Source organism: Salvelinus fontinalis, chromosome 22, assembly GCF_029448725.1.
Source record: "Salvelinus fontinalis isolate EN_2023a chromosome 22, ASM2944872v1, whole genome shotgun sequence".
In the NCBI taxonomy this organism is placed as follows: Eukaryota; Metazoa; Chordata; class Actinopteri; order Salmoniformes; family Salmonidae; genus Salvelinus; species Salvelinus fontinalis.
Window position 1 is genome coordinate 11,965,964 of NC_074686.1, and position 15,496 is coordinate 11,981,459.

Sequence of the window (15,496 nt, forward strand, 5' to 3'; positions counted from 1 at the left end):
GCTTCTTGCCAGAGAATATTAGCAGGTTGACTAAGCTCTCCGACATTGTTAAAATGTTTAGCTCAGTGTAACATTTCCATTCCGTCAAATCAATTTTTCTTGTGTCGAGGAAGCATCTCAGGCAGTTAGATTCTAGTTGGTGAAAGAAATGCAGCAGCAGGCCCATCTTGTTTACACACTACGTCCAGCACGTTGATGACGAGCGATGGTGGGCCTTGCATACGGCACACAGAAGCAATAACTGCCTCCCGTGTCTTGGCACATGGCACGTAGGCCTCACATCTCCAGCGGCAACAGATGGTCCCCTTTATTAGAGCCCACAAAAATGGCAGGAGCGTTTGCCAGGCTAATCAGACCAGCAATCTTTCTACCCATGTCATTCTCTACTGTATCAGCCGTTATAAATCAGGTAGGGTTAGACCCATCGCTCCTCTGTGTGTGTGTGTGTGTGTGTGTGTGTGTGTGTGTGTGTGTGTGTGTGTGTGTGTGTGTGTGTGTGTGTGTGTGTGTGTGTGTGTGTGTGTGTGTGTGTGTGTGCTGTGCCATTTAGCGAGGCGTCACCCCCAGAGCCGCGCTTCAGTGGTCCTTCAGAGAAACAACACGCTCCGTCTGTTGCGTAGCTGCGCCGGTTTCCAGGTGCATCGTCCTGTCTGAGTGTTAGGCCTAAACACTGACCCCCTCAGGTGGATTCCTTGTCAGCTATGTCTGGTCAAACTGCCCATCTAAGTTGGCTTTCACACCTGGTTCAATTGGAGGCCATGTTAGATTCAGGGTGTGTTGAGGGCTGTGGGGGTCACAAAATTTAAATCAGCCAGTGACTGTCAAGCAAATAACTTCCGGTCTCTCGGTAATTGACCGTTAGTTAACATAAACACATTTAGCATCTTCTGGCTTCCACACATGTCCTACAAGCCACTGATGCAGACCTTTGGAACATCTGCATTTAAAAAAGTCTAATAAATCCATGTAATATAGCCTACACCTTCACAATAAATCCATTATTTATTTTAGACAGGTCTAAAGAAACATGATATGAAGAACATGTTGTCTATTTCAGAAGAACAGAAAAACATACTCTGAGTTGTCCTTATGTTAGGTACTGATCTGGCTATGCCATATGGCTGTGGGCTACACTAGTTCCATTTAGCAGACAAGATTTGCTTAGAATTCCGTGGCATTATTTTGAAGTATTAAGAATACAATTTAATAAAATAGAAAGGATATTTTCTACAAACGATTCGGTTAACAACGAAACAGGTACTCCTATATGCTTAATTTAGTGTTATTTATGTAACTTTAGTCATGATACAAACGTTGGGGTATATGTTTTGATTTTCAATACATTCTAAGGCTGCATGATGCGACTCTAATGATGATTTGAAAAAAGTTGCATGAAAGGCATGAGCTCTTATTTTTTGGACAGGCTGTACACACTTCATCAGTCTCTCACTCACAATTTGACAAGCACTTGGTAATGCCTCTAATTTCCCGACGGCATCCCCTTTGTGTGGCCGTAATGCCCCCTAAAAAAATCCATGTCTTTTGCGGCCAGTGGCTGTTGTGCCTTTGGGCTGAATATAATAATAATAATAATTACCTTCTACCTGCGTGCTTTTTGCACCTCTCACCTACGTGGCTCTCCATCATGTGACCGGGTCTTTCTTACAGGCTACAAGTGAAGACGGACACATCCTGGACGGAACTGCGCACGTACTTATCCAATTCCGAGGTGCATATTGAAGATATTGGAAGAACTGTCCACATTTACTTTTAGTCAGTCAACAAGATGAGTAGGCCTACCAAACAGCAAAACCACTAGCCTATGTCAATCTACTATCCCCCATAGTTCAAAAGTTGACCTATTTTATTCCCGATGAGAATTAAATATTCCAAACATAGTCTGGCACAGTTGTGGGATGTGATAGATTCCAAATTACTACAACAACTAGCATCAAAAAACCTTTTCATGTAATGAGGCTGACGCAACAGATCAGAACGTTTAGCTTAAAACCTTTCTAGGACACACGTTCCACTAGCGGAACCCCTCGACAACATTCCGCTGAAAAGGCAGCGTGGGAAATTCAAAAATATTTTTTTGAAATATGTAACATTCACACATTAACAAGTCTAATACAGCAAATGAAAGATAAACATCTTGTTAATCTACCCATCGTGTCCGATTTAAAAAATGCTTTACAGAGAAAACACAACATATGATTATGTTAGATCACCGCCATGTCCAAAAAACACACAGCCATTTTCTCAGCCAAAGATAGGAGTCACAAAAAGCAGAAAGAGATAAAATGAATCACTAACCTTTGATGATCTTCATTAGATGGCACTCATAGGACATCATGTTACACAATACATGTATGTTTTGTTCGATAATGTGCATATTTATATCCAAAAATCTCAGTTTACATTGGCGCCATGTTCAGAAATGCCTCCAAAATGTCCGGAGAAATTGCAGAGAGCCACATCAAATAACATAAATACTCATCATAAACTTTGAGGAAAGATACATGTTTTACATAGAATTAAAGATACACTTGTTCTTAATGCAACCGCTGTGTCAGATTTAAAAAAAACTTTACGGAAAAAGCAAACCATGCAATAATCTGAGACGGCGCTCAAATAGAAACAACATTTCTCCGCCATGTTGGAGTCAACAGAAATACGAAATTACATTATAAATATTCCCTTACCTTTGATGATCTTCATCAGAATGCACTCCCAGGAATCCTAGTTCCACAATAAATTGTTGTTTTGTTCGATAATGTCCATTATTTATGTCCAAGTAGCTACTTTTGTTAGCACGTTTAGTACACATATCCAAACGCTCGTGCAGGTCCAAGCGAACTTCGGACGAAAACTTCAAAAAGTTATATTACAAGTCGAATAAACTTGTCAAACTAAGTATAGAATCAATCGTTAGGATGTTGTTATCATAAATATTCAATAGCGTTCCAACCGGAGAATTCCTTGTGTCTATGGAAGTAATGGAACGCAAGTCGATATCATGTGGAATGCGCATGACCAGGACCTGGCTCTCTGCCAGACCACTGACTCAAACAGCTCCCATACGGCTCAACATCACAGTAGAAGCTTCATTCAATGTTCTACAGACTGTTGACATCTAGTGGAAGCCATAGGAAGTGCAAACAGATCCATATCCCACTGGGATTTCAATAGGCGATGAGTTGAAAATTTACCAGCCTCAGAATTCCCACTTCCTGTTTGGATTTTTTCTCAGGTTTTTGCCTGCCATATGAGTTCTGTTATACTCACAGACATTCAAACAGTTTTAGAAACTTCAGAGTGTTTTCTATCCAATAGTAATAATAATATGCATATATTAGCATCTGGGACAGAGTAGGAGGCAGTTCACTCGGGGCACGCCATTCATCCAAAGTGAAAATTCTGCCCCCTATCCCTAAAAAGTTAAAATGTTGATAAACTATTAGGCTACATCTTCACATTATAAGCACAGCAATGCGCACACGGCAGTTGGCTATTAGCGCAAATGTTCCATTAGTCGCAAATGTGATTATGCATGTAATGGTTTATCATAAAGGTGCATTTTTAGGTGAAAACTATCGACCCCAAACTTCAAACACGCGCTACACGTATGCATGCCAGTTAGGCTGATGGGATCTTCCTCTTTTTTATAGAGGCCATCACTCTTTTTTCTCATGCAATTGCATAGCCTATAGGAATGTTGCGCAACATGAGCTCATGGGCTCTCATGAAATGTTTGATTAGATTTTCTATTACATTTGCATTGATGTCAGAGTGATTAGAGGGACAATAGAATGATAAATACCAGACAGTTAGCAAGCTTGGTAGACTACTAATGATCATTAGCAGCATCAGAGCTTGGATAAGCCTAATTACCGTAACTAAACAGTCACGTGAAATTTGACTGCCTTCATAACTTGTGAGCGTAGGTGGCGGTAATACGGTCACCGTAACAGCCCTATGTGTGTTCAGCCATGTCCGGTCAACTGTACTTCATTCCCATACTGACTTCCATGGACCATCTAAGGTGGATATCTGTCAAAACTGGAAATTTGAAAGGGGTTGTTTGTTTTGTTTGAACAGGTGTGATAGCATTTTTATGCCAAAATGAGAAGAAAGAAAAGGCAACCTAGTTTGCCAATACAAAAAGGTGTTAGATTCCCAGCTGGTGTGAAAGTAATTCTCACCACTTCAGAGAAGTGGACCGATATCGTATCATTTTGCCCCAGTGCACAAGGCATCGGGTTACCTTTTCAGTCGATATGACAACTCAACCAATGATAAACTTCTGTTCAAGCAATTTGCAATGATGTCAGGGAGCGTATTCACTCAAACTTGTATCCATTCTATTGACATCAAACAGTTGTGAGATAAAATAAATAAACAATTCCACAGAATCAGATGTGTCGATAAAATTTTACACAGTAATGAATGGGAATAGTTGCTTAATTTGACATTATTTAATTTACGTGACAACACTTCTAGTGATGCCCTTGCTTGCGCATCCAATTTGTAGTTCAAATTAAATCATGCGAATCAAATCCAGGCAAGTTGAAAAAAGTAAATACAGTGCATTCTGAAAGTATTCAGACCCCTTCATTTTCCACTTTGTTACGTTACAGTCTTATTCTAAAATTGATTAAACGTTTTTTCCCCTCATCAAACAATACCCCATAAGTACAAAGCAAAAATAAGTTTATACATTTCTGCAAATGTATATAAAAAAATATCACATTGACATAAGTATTCAAACCCTTTACTCAGTACTTTGTTGAAGCACCTTTGGCATCGATTACAGACTCGAGTCTTCTTGGGTATGGCGCTACAAGCTGGGCACACCTGTATTTGGGGAGTTTCTCTCATTCTTCTCTGCAGATTCTATCAAGCTCTGTCAGGTTGGATGGGGAGCATCACAGCACAGCTTTTTTCTGGTCTCTCCAAAAATGTTAGATCATGTTCAAGTCTGAACTCTGGCTGGGCCACTCAAGGACATTCAGAGACTTGTCCCGAAGCCACTCCTGCGTTGTCTTGGATGTGTGCTCAGGGTCGTTGTCCTGTTGGAAGGTGAACCTTCGCCCCCAGTTTGAGCTCCTGAGTGCTCTGGAGTAGGTTTTCATCAAGGATCTCTGTACTTCACTCTGTTCATCTTTCCATCGATTCTGACTTGTCTCCCAGTCCCCACAGCATGATGCTGCAACCACCATGCTTCACTGTAGAGATGGCGCCATGTTTCCTCCAGAGGTGACGCTTGGCATTCAGGTCAAAGAGTTCAATCTTGGTTTCATCAGACCAGAGAATCTTGTCTCTCATGGTCTGAGAGTCCTTTAGGTGTCATGTGCCTTTTCCTGAGGAGTGGCTTCCGTCTGGCCACTCTACCATAAAAGCCTGATTGGTGGAGTGCTGCAGAGATGGTTGTCCTTCTGGAAGGTTCTCCCATCTCCACAGAGGAACTCTGGAGCTCTGTCAGAGTGACCATCGGATTCTTGGTCACCTCCCTGACCAAGGCCCTTCCCCCCCTGATTGCTCAGATTTGGCCAGGCGGGCCAGCTCTAGAAAGAGTCTTGGTGGTTCCAGACTTCTTCCATTTAAGAATGATGGAGGCCACTGTTTTCTTGGGGACCTTCAATGCTGCAGAATTGTTTTTGGTACCCTTCCCCAGATCTGTGCCAACACAATCCTGTCTCGGAGCTCTACGGACAATTCCTTCGACCTCATGGCTTGGTTTTTGCTCTGACATGCACTGTTAACTGTGGGACCTTATGTAGATAGGTGTGTGCCTTTCTAAATCATGTACAATCAATTGAATTTACCACAGGTGAAGTTCAATCAAGATGTAGAAACATCTCAAGGATGATCAATGGAAACATGATGCACCTGAGCAAAATGTAAAGTCTCAAAGCAAATGGTCTGAATACTTATGTAAATAAGCTATTTCAGTTTTTATGTTTAATAAACTTGCTAAAATGTCTAAAAACCTGTTTTTGCGCTGTCATTATGGGGTATTGTGTGTAAATTGACAAGGAAAAACCTTAATGTAATACATTTTACAATAAAGCTGTAACGTAACAAAATATGGAAAAAGTGAAGGGGTCTGAATACTTTTCCCAAATGCACTGTATATGTCAGTTCTCGAAGTCCTGTCTTGTCAATTGTCCATAGCAATTGCAAGCCTTTTTTCTCTCATATGAGTCCAGTGATGTCAGTTAGATGCTTTGGTAAAAAGCTTAGCCTGCGAATTTGATTTACATTCAGATGTGTGGCTGCTGTGTATCTGGGAGTATTAGACATCTACACATCATTAGTCCACATGCATTAAATGTACCCTGTCAGATGTACATACATACACAGTAAGTAAGCATTTCACTGTAAGGTCCACACCTGTTGTATTCCGCGCACGTGACAAATAAACTTTGATTTAATATGACATGAATTCGAACATATGGTTATTGTGTGATTTACAAAAAATTGAATCATACTCTGCCACTTGTATGTATTTGAATGTGGTGTGTGAGAGAGAGAGACATACTGAGTGTTTCTGTATGTTTGAGAGCAGGTGAAAGAGAGCGAGAGAGAAAAGGGGAGAGCAACAATCTGGTGGTCACACTGACAGTTCCAATGTGCGCCAGAGAAAATATACGACACAGGAGGGCAGGTGATAGCTCCTGTCACGCCCACCTGTTCCTGCGCTCCGGCGCAGATGCTGCCCGTATCCATGGAAACTATCTCCTCAGCTCAGCCATGCTTGTGGAATCTCCTCTCCGTCAAACTTTCCTCCTGGCACATCAGGAGAATAAAAAAAACGGACCGTCTATCCAAATCCCTTGAAGGGTAAACTCTCAAATCCAGCTAAGCTGAGGTTTAGACATAGTGAGCATTACAAAGCAGCTCTGTGCTTTCATTCACACTCCGTTTCTCCAGTTCTCTGTCTTGGTCTTTTTCTTTCTTTCTCCGAGACAGCCCTCATTGGCCAAGCCTCCGCCATCTCTTTATGTCTTTATTTCTCTCACTCATTTCTATGTTTTGAATTAATCGTTTTGCAACTTGGTTTGCATAGCCCCAGGGCAGGTAATATTTAAAGTTAATTATTACCATTGGTTGAACATTTTACTTGGATGGGAAGATAAACAGCCAGAACTAAATTATTTGGAATGTGATTAAATAAATACTTTGCATATTTCCCTGGGAGCAAGACAAACTGTTTTCTCATTGCCCCTCGGGCTGTGTTTGACAAGCTGCCACATTCTGGCACACTCTGTCTCCCCTTCTGGTGAGATCTATGACTCTACGGCAAATTAACGTTCTGATCAAAATACTCTTTACCGGCATAACTGTGACAGGTGAACGCTGCCAGGGCAATTACAAGTAATAATGGAACAAAGAGGAGGCTGGTGGGAGGAACTAGAGGAGGACGGATCATTGTAATGGCTGGAATTGAATCAATGGATTGGTACCAAACACATCAAACATCGTGTTTGACACCATTCCATTGATTCCATTTCAGCCATTACAATGAGCCCATCCTCCCATAGCTCCTCCCACTAGCCTAATCTTATGGAACAGCATTACAAAAGCTCTCCCAGCTAGCACATTTCGTTCCTTGCAAGTTGTGGGAATGTATATTTTTGGTTTCACATTGGTTGTGAGAACAAAGCCATATGTTTCCTGAAAGGTAAAACTGCTTTTTTTTATGTTCTGAGAACAGAAGTGAACATTTTGCCTGTTCTGGGGATATTTATTTTTACGTTACAGGTAGGTTCTGAGAACTTATTTCTCTGGCTCCTTGAAAGTTTTCCTCTAAGGTTTCTTAATGCTCTGAGAAAGGAAATGGGAGTTTTTTTTAGTAACTTCCTTAAAACGGTCACTGAATATTTCAATAAGACTTTTTTTTTTTTTAACTGCTAGCACAGATAGGACACATGGAAATTAATTTCCTTAGGCAGTAAATCATGCAAACACATTTATTTTTTTGCTGTGACATGGCATCAGTGAGATTTCAACCTATAATCTTCTTAAGATCAGGTGTGGCCAATTAGTGGGTGCAGCCAACACACCTGGACACACTTAACAAGATAGAAAGAGTTGTGTTGATGCTGAGAAGGGAATGTATATGTTTTTAAATAACATTCTTAGAATGTTCTCTGAATGTTACTAAAGTTATGTTTTTTATGGAAAGTTCTTAATGTTCTCGGAACAATTTTAGAACATTACTTGAAATAGAACCATGAGGAAGCCTGTAGGAAACGTTATGCTGAAGTACTGCAATTCTCACAGAAGAACATTGTTTCTTAACGTTCTCTGAACTATTTGAAAAAAAAATCAATGTCAAACCAGTTGGAGATTGTTCCTAGAACATTACCAAAATTGAAATTAAAATATTACTATGTTTGAACTTTTAGGAAACATTCTGTTAAAGTAATGAAATACCAAGAAAATAATGTGTTTTTGTCAAGTTATTTAAAATGTGGTGAGAATGTTCCGAAGCCAAGTAACTATCCTCTACCATTCCCAGGAAGTTGTGTGAAGGTTGTATGTAAAAAAAAAAAACATAGGACAACCAAGCTTTTACCAAGCTCTAAGAAACATATGGTTCTCAGAACATTATATGTTAGCTGGGCTCTCTTTCTATGTTATCGCTCTTATTCTACAGTATCGCTCTTATTCTCTCTCTCTCTCAGTCCCCTTCTCTTGCCTTCCAGTCTAACAAACCGACACAATCCCCAGCTGTGATTTGCTAAATGCCGCTGGGGGGGGTAAACACGACGGATGAGACAGCCACAGCACCACTAAGTAATCCCACACTGGAAGTCTCCACGCTGTTTGAATTAGGGGAGCTCTCCGCCTCCACTGCAACTCAAAGAGCCAGAGAAACCAGGCTTATTCTTCTGCCTTTTAATGGGACTTAATGGGACTGCTGGCTCCGATATAGAGCGCTGCTTGCAAATCACTTCATCAAATGACGTTGTTTCCTTTTACCATCAGCCTTATATCATTCCAGAGGCCCTGGGGCTTGGACAGGCTACAACCGGAGAAACACAACAGGAAAACAACACTGGGATATTGTCCGCAGGGCTGGCATATTGAAAGAATGATTCATTTTAAATGGTTGATTCTGACCAATTAAGAGTGGTTCCCATTGGTTTCCTAATCTCTTGAAGATGTGATTGGCGGAGGGATTCTGAGGGGACACTGATGGTACGGTCTTATTTTGACCAACCACGAAAAGTTTAGGCTCCTGGTGAGGGAGGGTGAGTGCAGCGAAGATCATGTGAGAACTGACCATCCCTCAACAATGGACTGGGGTAAAGCCGAGGAGCCAGCCATCCCTCTTCTCTCTCCTTCTCCCTCTCCTTCTCTCTCCCACCCACCATCACTCCGCCCCCAGCCTGGTCAGCTTAGCCTGCGAATTGATTCCCGGTTGCTCGGGAGACAAACGACTGTTTGACACAGTCAATAAACTCAGATGGCGGTCATACGGGGCCGATACCCGAAATAGCCCTATAAAACAGTGGCCAAGAAGAACAAAAAGTCAGGACAAATTATGTTTCGCAGGAAATACCTTTGCGTCAGAAATGTCCTGAGCCGTTTCCCTTATAAAGTCAAAGAGGGGCCACTGGCTAGACCTCTTGCTTAAGTTTGGGACTTTTAATTAAAAATGTTGTCGTACCCATGTGGGAACTGGGGGAGTGGAATACAGGAAACTGGCTGGGGCTGGGCACGGTGCGAGGAGGGAGGTTGTTCCCAACAGGGCAGTTATACCACCTACATTCTAACATTCAAATTCACGTAATGTCCTCTGTCTCAGAAACTACGAGCCACACTTCCACGCTACCAAATTTCCACATTTACATCTGTGCAGCCAGTCAAATAAAATGAAAGAGGCCATGTTAGTATATGACCAAATAGAGGAAGTCAAAACTAAAATCTATGGATAACGATGAGTTCTGATCATTCAGTGCGCTTTCATGTACCTTCTTCAGCGTGTCCCGAGGCTAAGAAGAAAACGTAATGGAGCCACAAAGTACTGGCAACAGAAATGCATGTGTCTGCATGTGTCAAAGGAAACAGACAACACATTCTCCATTACAATTAAACTAGCACCAATCAAGCATTCCCATTGACACATTCCTTTCAATCAATACATGGATTTTACACCCAACTAGAGACAGTTACTTTCTGGGTTAATTCCAAAATAAATAATGATATGGTGTGAGAAAATGCAAATGACAGCACAAGTCAACACCTGAACTAGCCAATTATCAAATGAAAGCGACATCCATTAACTGTACTCTCAAACTTCATATGGGAGATATTGATTGCTTGGTGGCGGTTCAGTTAAGGGCATTAGCCAGGGAGCACTTAATTAGTTACAGATTTGAAATAACAATGAAGCGCTCGAGTACCTAATAAGGTTATCTGTATGCCAAGTGGAGTTGCCTCTGTTGAAGCTTCCTGCAACTTTCCATTGCTATTTGGTGGGGATGTGCCAAACTTAGTGTGTGTGTGTGTGTGTGTGTGTGTGTGTGTGTGTGTGTGTGTGTGTGTGTGAGAGAGAGAGAGTTTTCAGGAACATGTTCTGTCAGCATTTCCTAGACGCCTCTACTTCTCTCCTAGACTTTAGCGCCTGTGGAGGCACCTTTAATGGTCTCGGCAGCAGCAAGGCGATGCCAGCTGAACTTTCTGCACATCTGAACAGAAACAGCGAGACTCCTCACACCTGCAGACACAGTCCCAGACGCATAATCTCTTTATGGGAAGAAATGTGGTAGGTTGTGGTGTCAGAATGTGCACAGGGTGTTCCCCTGCTGCCATGTGGATAGGACCACTGACACACACGGAGCTAAAACGGAGAGGTGGACTCGTTATGATTCATCCATTGCCCAACAAAGCAGAGAGCACTATTCTATTCCCACACTATGTGATTCAATATTTTAACACTGCCATCTCTCGGTCAGTAGGCCTACGCCCTCTTACTATTTGCAATCTCTCTCTCTCTCACTATCCTGTTTCCTCCATTATACTGTATCTTTCACAGACCTATCGCTTTGCTTGTGCACACCCTCTCTTTTTCACTCTCTCTAACTCCCTCTAAACTTTCTTACCTGCCATGATATATTGTTCCCCACTCTGAAATCGGGGAGGGGAATGAGGACTTGTCTCCATCCGTTAGTATGTTAGTGCATTAGTCACATGTGACATCTCAGACAGCACTGGCCCGATTTTGACGAATCTTGGGTGAATGATGCGTAGAGATCCGGCATTTACAAAATGACGCCGATTGGCCAGATGGTGGCGCTATGACAAGAGGTTGAAAATCAAACTTTGAAAGGTCATGCTCCTCAGTCTGTTTGACCTAAAGTCATGAAATTCAGTACATAGGTCCCTCTCCTCACAAGGAAACAATGTGCCTCAGGGACCCGTAAGGTGCCTCAGGGACCCGTAAGGTGCCTCAGGGACCCGTAAGGTGCCTCAGGGACCCGTAAGGTGCCTCAGGGACCCGTAAGGTGCCTCAGGGACGCTTTTGGTCAAATTCTAGGTCTATCTGTTTATTGACTCACTTTGTCAATAAAACTTCAGCTCAAATATTATCATTCAATCTACTGGATTTAAACTGCGCATGTGCACTTAGTCCTACATCTGGTAATTGAGAAGTCACGTGTCGAGATAATTAGTAAGTTGACAGGTCATTTTACAATAATGAAAAGAGTGGTTGCAAATGAAAACGGCATACACATGTGGTCTTGAAATAAGGACCAACTGGGATTGACTGCTCTCTCCAGATTACTGAAATAATGGAATCAAAATACCATTACTGCCAAACAGCAATTAGTCAGGCCACTTATTTTCACATTCTACACATATGGCTTCAATGTGCGGACATTAACGTTCAGGCAAATCTACTGCAAGCTGGGTTTGTGACCGATTGTGAGCTATTTTCTCAGGTTTTTGATAAAACCATGTCAACATGTATGTATCTGTACGCAATTGTAAGAAAGAAAAAAAACTTTATCAAGATGAGAACAAGGCTTAAACAGTCACCCAGATTAAGACAGAGGGTATCCAGAATACTTTAGGTAGAAATAGGACAGAGGTCAGATGGACAGAGATTGGACTGGGAGCTCACCTCGGGCACTCTGGCTTATGTCACTGATGAGGTCATCATACTGGACCGGTCCAGTCTGCTCATTGAAGACCTTGTCTGCTGTGGTGATGTTGTCCAGCTGCAGCTGCGTGTACAGCCCCTCTGCCGTAAAGTAGTATGGCCGGTCATCATCTTTGTTGTCGCTGAACATGAGCATGGCGTGCCTGTGCCAGCCAAAATGGCGATGCAGGCGCACCCCAAATTCGCCCAGCTTCTTGTGTGTGGGGCCCGTGTTGGTGATGGACGTGTACATGTTGAAGCCGATGGCCGCTGCCCCGGCCGTCACCATGGGAACGTCCCAGTGTGTGGTGAAGCGGCCCACAGGAGACGAAGCGTAGTCGCAGCCAGGCCCGATGAAGGCCCACGGGTCGTAGGAGAACTTGAGGTCCACGGCCACCAACGGCGCCACTGAGTCGGAGCAGACTCCGTCTTTGCTTTCGCTGCTGTCGTAGACAATGCGGAGGCGGTGGCCCGGCAGCAGGGTGGGTTCGTCATTGACTCGCTCCAGAGCTCTGATCAGAGCGGGTCCCACGCGAGGCCAGGCCCACGGGTATTCAGTGTTGTGCAAAGGCAGGATAGCAGCCAGTGTCACATTCTGGGGCTCCGAAAGTCCATTGAACGACAGCTCGAGTTGGAGCGGTTCGGTCCTGAGGAGCGGGAAAACCAGAAACAGCAGAGAAACTCCCAGTCGTCCCTGCCACCACCAGGTTCTCGTCTTCTGCATTGCTGGGTTGCGTTCAGGCATCACCATCAACCACAGGGGGGCTGGCAGGAACAAACACACAGTGTGTGAGGTGGCCTGTTAGTAATGATTTATAACATTATGACACCAGCCCCAACCCCCAGAGGCATTTGTGGCCCTCTAGTTTGAATGATTCTTCAATTCAGGTCAATTCTGCAGCAGGATTTTGAATAACCACTAGATAAGACTATCAAAGTAGTGTTGAATTTATTCTATGTCAAATATCATGGAATTTGGATGGATGGCAGACTGAAAGAATAAGGGGAAAATAGGAGGGGGGATAACAGAAGTATCATGATATTAACAGGTTCTAATCTACTTATTTGGTGTGTGTGGATAAGACACATGCTATCATAAAGTTTGGTATTTGACTGGTTTGTGAGTGAGGATGGCTACTAGATCTGTCACTGTATACTTAACTTTGAATATCTAATCTAGTAATTGCATAACAGTTACTTTCTTACCTGAGACACCAAAAAAATGAGTATATCCCTGTAGTCAACCTGTGATGTATTTGTGAGTGTGAAGCCAAAGATAACCGAGCTGTCAGCAAAGTGCATCCTAATCTTTGCAAACAAATAGGCTACTCCAAGTGTTTCCTATCAGATTACCTATTGCAGGGATCATCAACTAGATTCAGCCGCGGGCCAATCATTTTTTAGATGGTCAGGTCAATTTGTAGACTGCAAATTGACCGCAAGAAGCCCAAAAGAGATATAACATCTGACTGAAACATAATCATTTCAAACCTTGCTTACATTTGTATACGATCACATATTTTTATTTAACCTTTATTTTATCAGGGAGTCATACTGAGACCAAGGCATATTTTACAGATGAACCCTGAATTACAGAAAATACACACATAAAAATATGAATACAAAATGCAAGCAGAGAGAAAAACATGGTCATAAAAAAATACATTCACCAGTAAAAAGATCCTCAATCAGCTTTCTGATTTATGAATATCTCTATAATCAGTGGGTATACTTTGGAGCGGATTACCAAAATTAAAATCACCTGTAGCTGATTTGCTGGCGTTTTAATAGTCTTTTATGTTCAACAAGTAAAAACAAATAAAAAATAAAACCTTTTTATTTATAATTTTTTTGCGCAGAAAACGTGTGTGTGGGAGCCAATAAAATAACCCCGCGATCTGCCAAGTATTGCTTTAAACTTTACAGAATTAGCCTACATTTAATTAAAAGTACATTTTACCTCAATATCGATGGTTATGTCTCGCCATTTTGTGTATCTCTTCAACAGATTGTCTCTGGACAGCCTATCGAGTTTCTTGGTTGATGGTCTCCCGGTGACTCTCCCAGCAACTGTCCTGTCAATGGAAGATGCGAAGCTGTAAAGACATTGCGCCTCATGAGAGGGACATTTCGTTGCGCACCACTCGCACTAGAGTGCAAATCATTGATCTCCTAACTACTTCAATTCAGGTTGAACTGTAGAATTGAACGGTTGTCTTCTTGAATTGCCTACTTTTTTAAAACGCAGAAACCGTTTATATAAGAGCTCTCTATATATGCCAGGAGCGTCTGCCAAGTAGGCTAGGCTATAAGCTAAATGTGCAACACTAGGCTGTAGGAAAACGTACTCTTAGCTCTAGCTGATATTTGGGATCATTAATAAAACAATAGTTAGGTGAATATCTGCAGCAGGCGACTGACTTGTATCTTAATGTCTATCACGTTCGTTATTTAGAATCTGAAGCCGCTGCTTCTTAGACTAAATTCCAACACATTGTTTTTGCTGTTCCTGTGAAGGCTGCGATTTTACTAGTCTCTTGTTGATTCCATTGAAGAAAAAGGTAAAAAGTCGACATCAGCTAAACATCCAAAGTTAATCGAAGACGTCCGATGAACCGAGCTGTCATTCTTTGCGGTGCGTGCAGTGGTTTCCTCTCTCCGCACATCGCCAACATTGAACTCAACTCAATCACACAGCAGCACACAAGGATCGATCTCTCACTCGCGCTGATGAATACGCAAGCGCTGGAGAGCTCCGGTCACAAGGGTAACCTTTGTGCGTGTGCGGCAGTGTGATATATTAGCTTTTGTGCACAGGGTTGGGAAGGGGGAGGCATATACCATCACATTACCATGTGCTATCAATAACAAGAAATGTGTGCTGAATGGTTGGATGGGGAGCTGTGTCATTGCAGGCTAATTTATGCCAAAACTAACCTAAACATTATGTTTGAGTGTGTGTGTGCACAAGGAAATGTATGCATCATTGTGTGTGTGTGTGTGTGTGTGTGTGTGTGTGTGTGTGTGTGTGTGTGTGTGTGTGTGTGTGTGTCTATTCCCAAATGCATGTAAGGTAATAGTTTGGATATCAGGGCTGGTGATCTGATTTCCAGATAAATGCCTGATTGGTTGAGCTTGGTCGATGTGCACATCTGGAACCATTGTTCAATCTGAGTATGCCAGCTGAGTTAGACCTTTGCAAAATATGCATTGTAAGGTTAACTGTGATTGCATATGGTAATCCAGTCACTCCTATTATGACCGGATACTATTGTAGGCTACTGTTCGTGACTTCTGAAAATGGACTCATATCAACAAAATGTATCGAACAATTGCCTG

General features: G+C 42.3%; 1 protein-coding gene across 2 annotated transcripts in view; it reads right to left on the minus strand.

Annotated features, from left to right (window-relative positions):
- Positions 1–14,998, minus strand: part of LOC129819820 (atrial natriuretic peptide receptor 1-like) — a 114,675-nt gene extending 99,677 nt beyond the window's left edge. Inside the window, exons 1-3 of one of the 2 annotated variants that reach the window (XM_055876434.1) lie at positions 14,579–14,998; positions 14,118–14,232; positions 12,140–12,922 (exon numbers count right to left, since the gene is read on the minus strand). In XM_055876434.1, coding sequence (XP_055732409.1) covers positions 12,140–12,908 — 769 coding nt within the window. In that variant the 5' untranslated portion in view covers positions 12,909–12,922; positions 14,118–14,232; positions 14,579–14,998. Of the gene's footprint in view, positions 1–12,139; positions 12,923–14,117; positions 14,233–14,505 lie in introns of both variants that reach the window. The other variant, XM_055876433.1, reaches the window with a different exon arrangement.
- Positions 14,999–15,496: the final 498 nt, after the last annotated feature.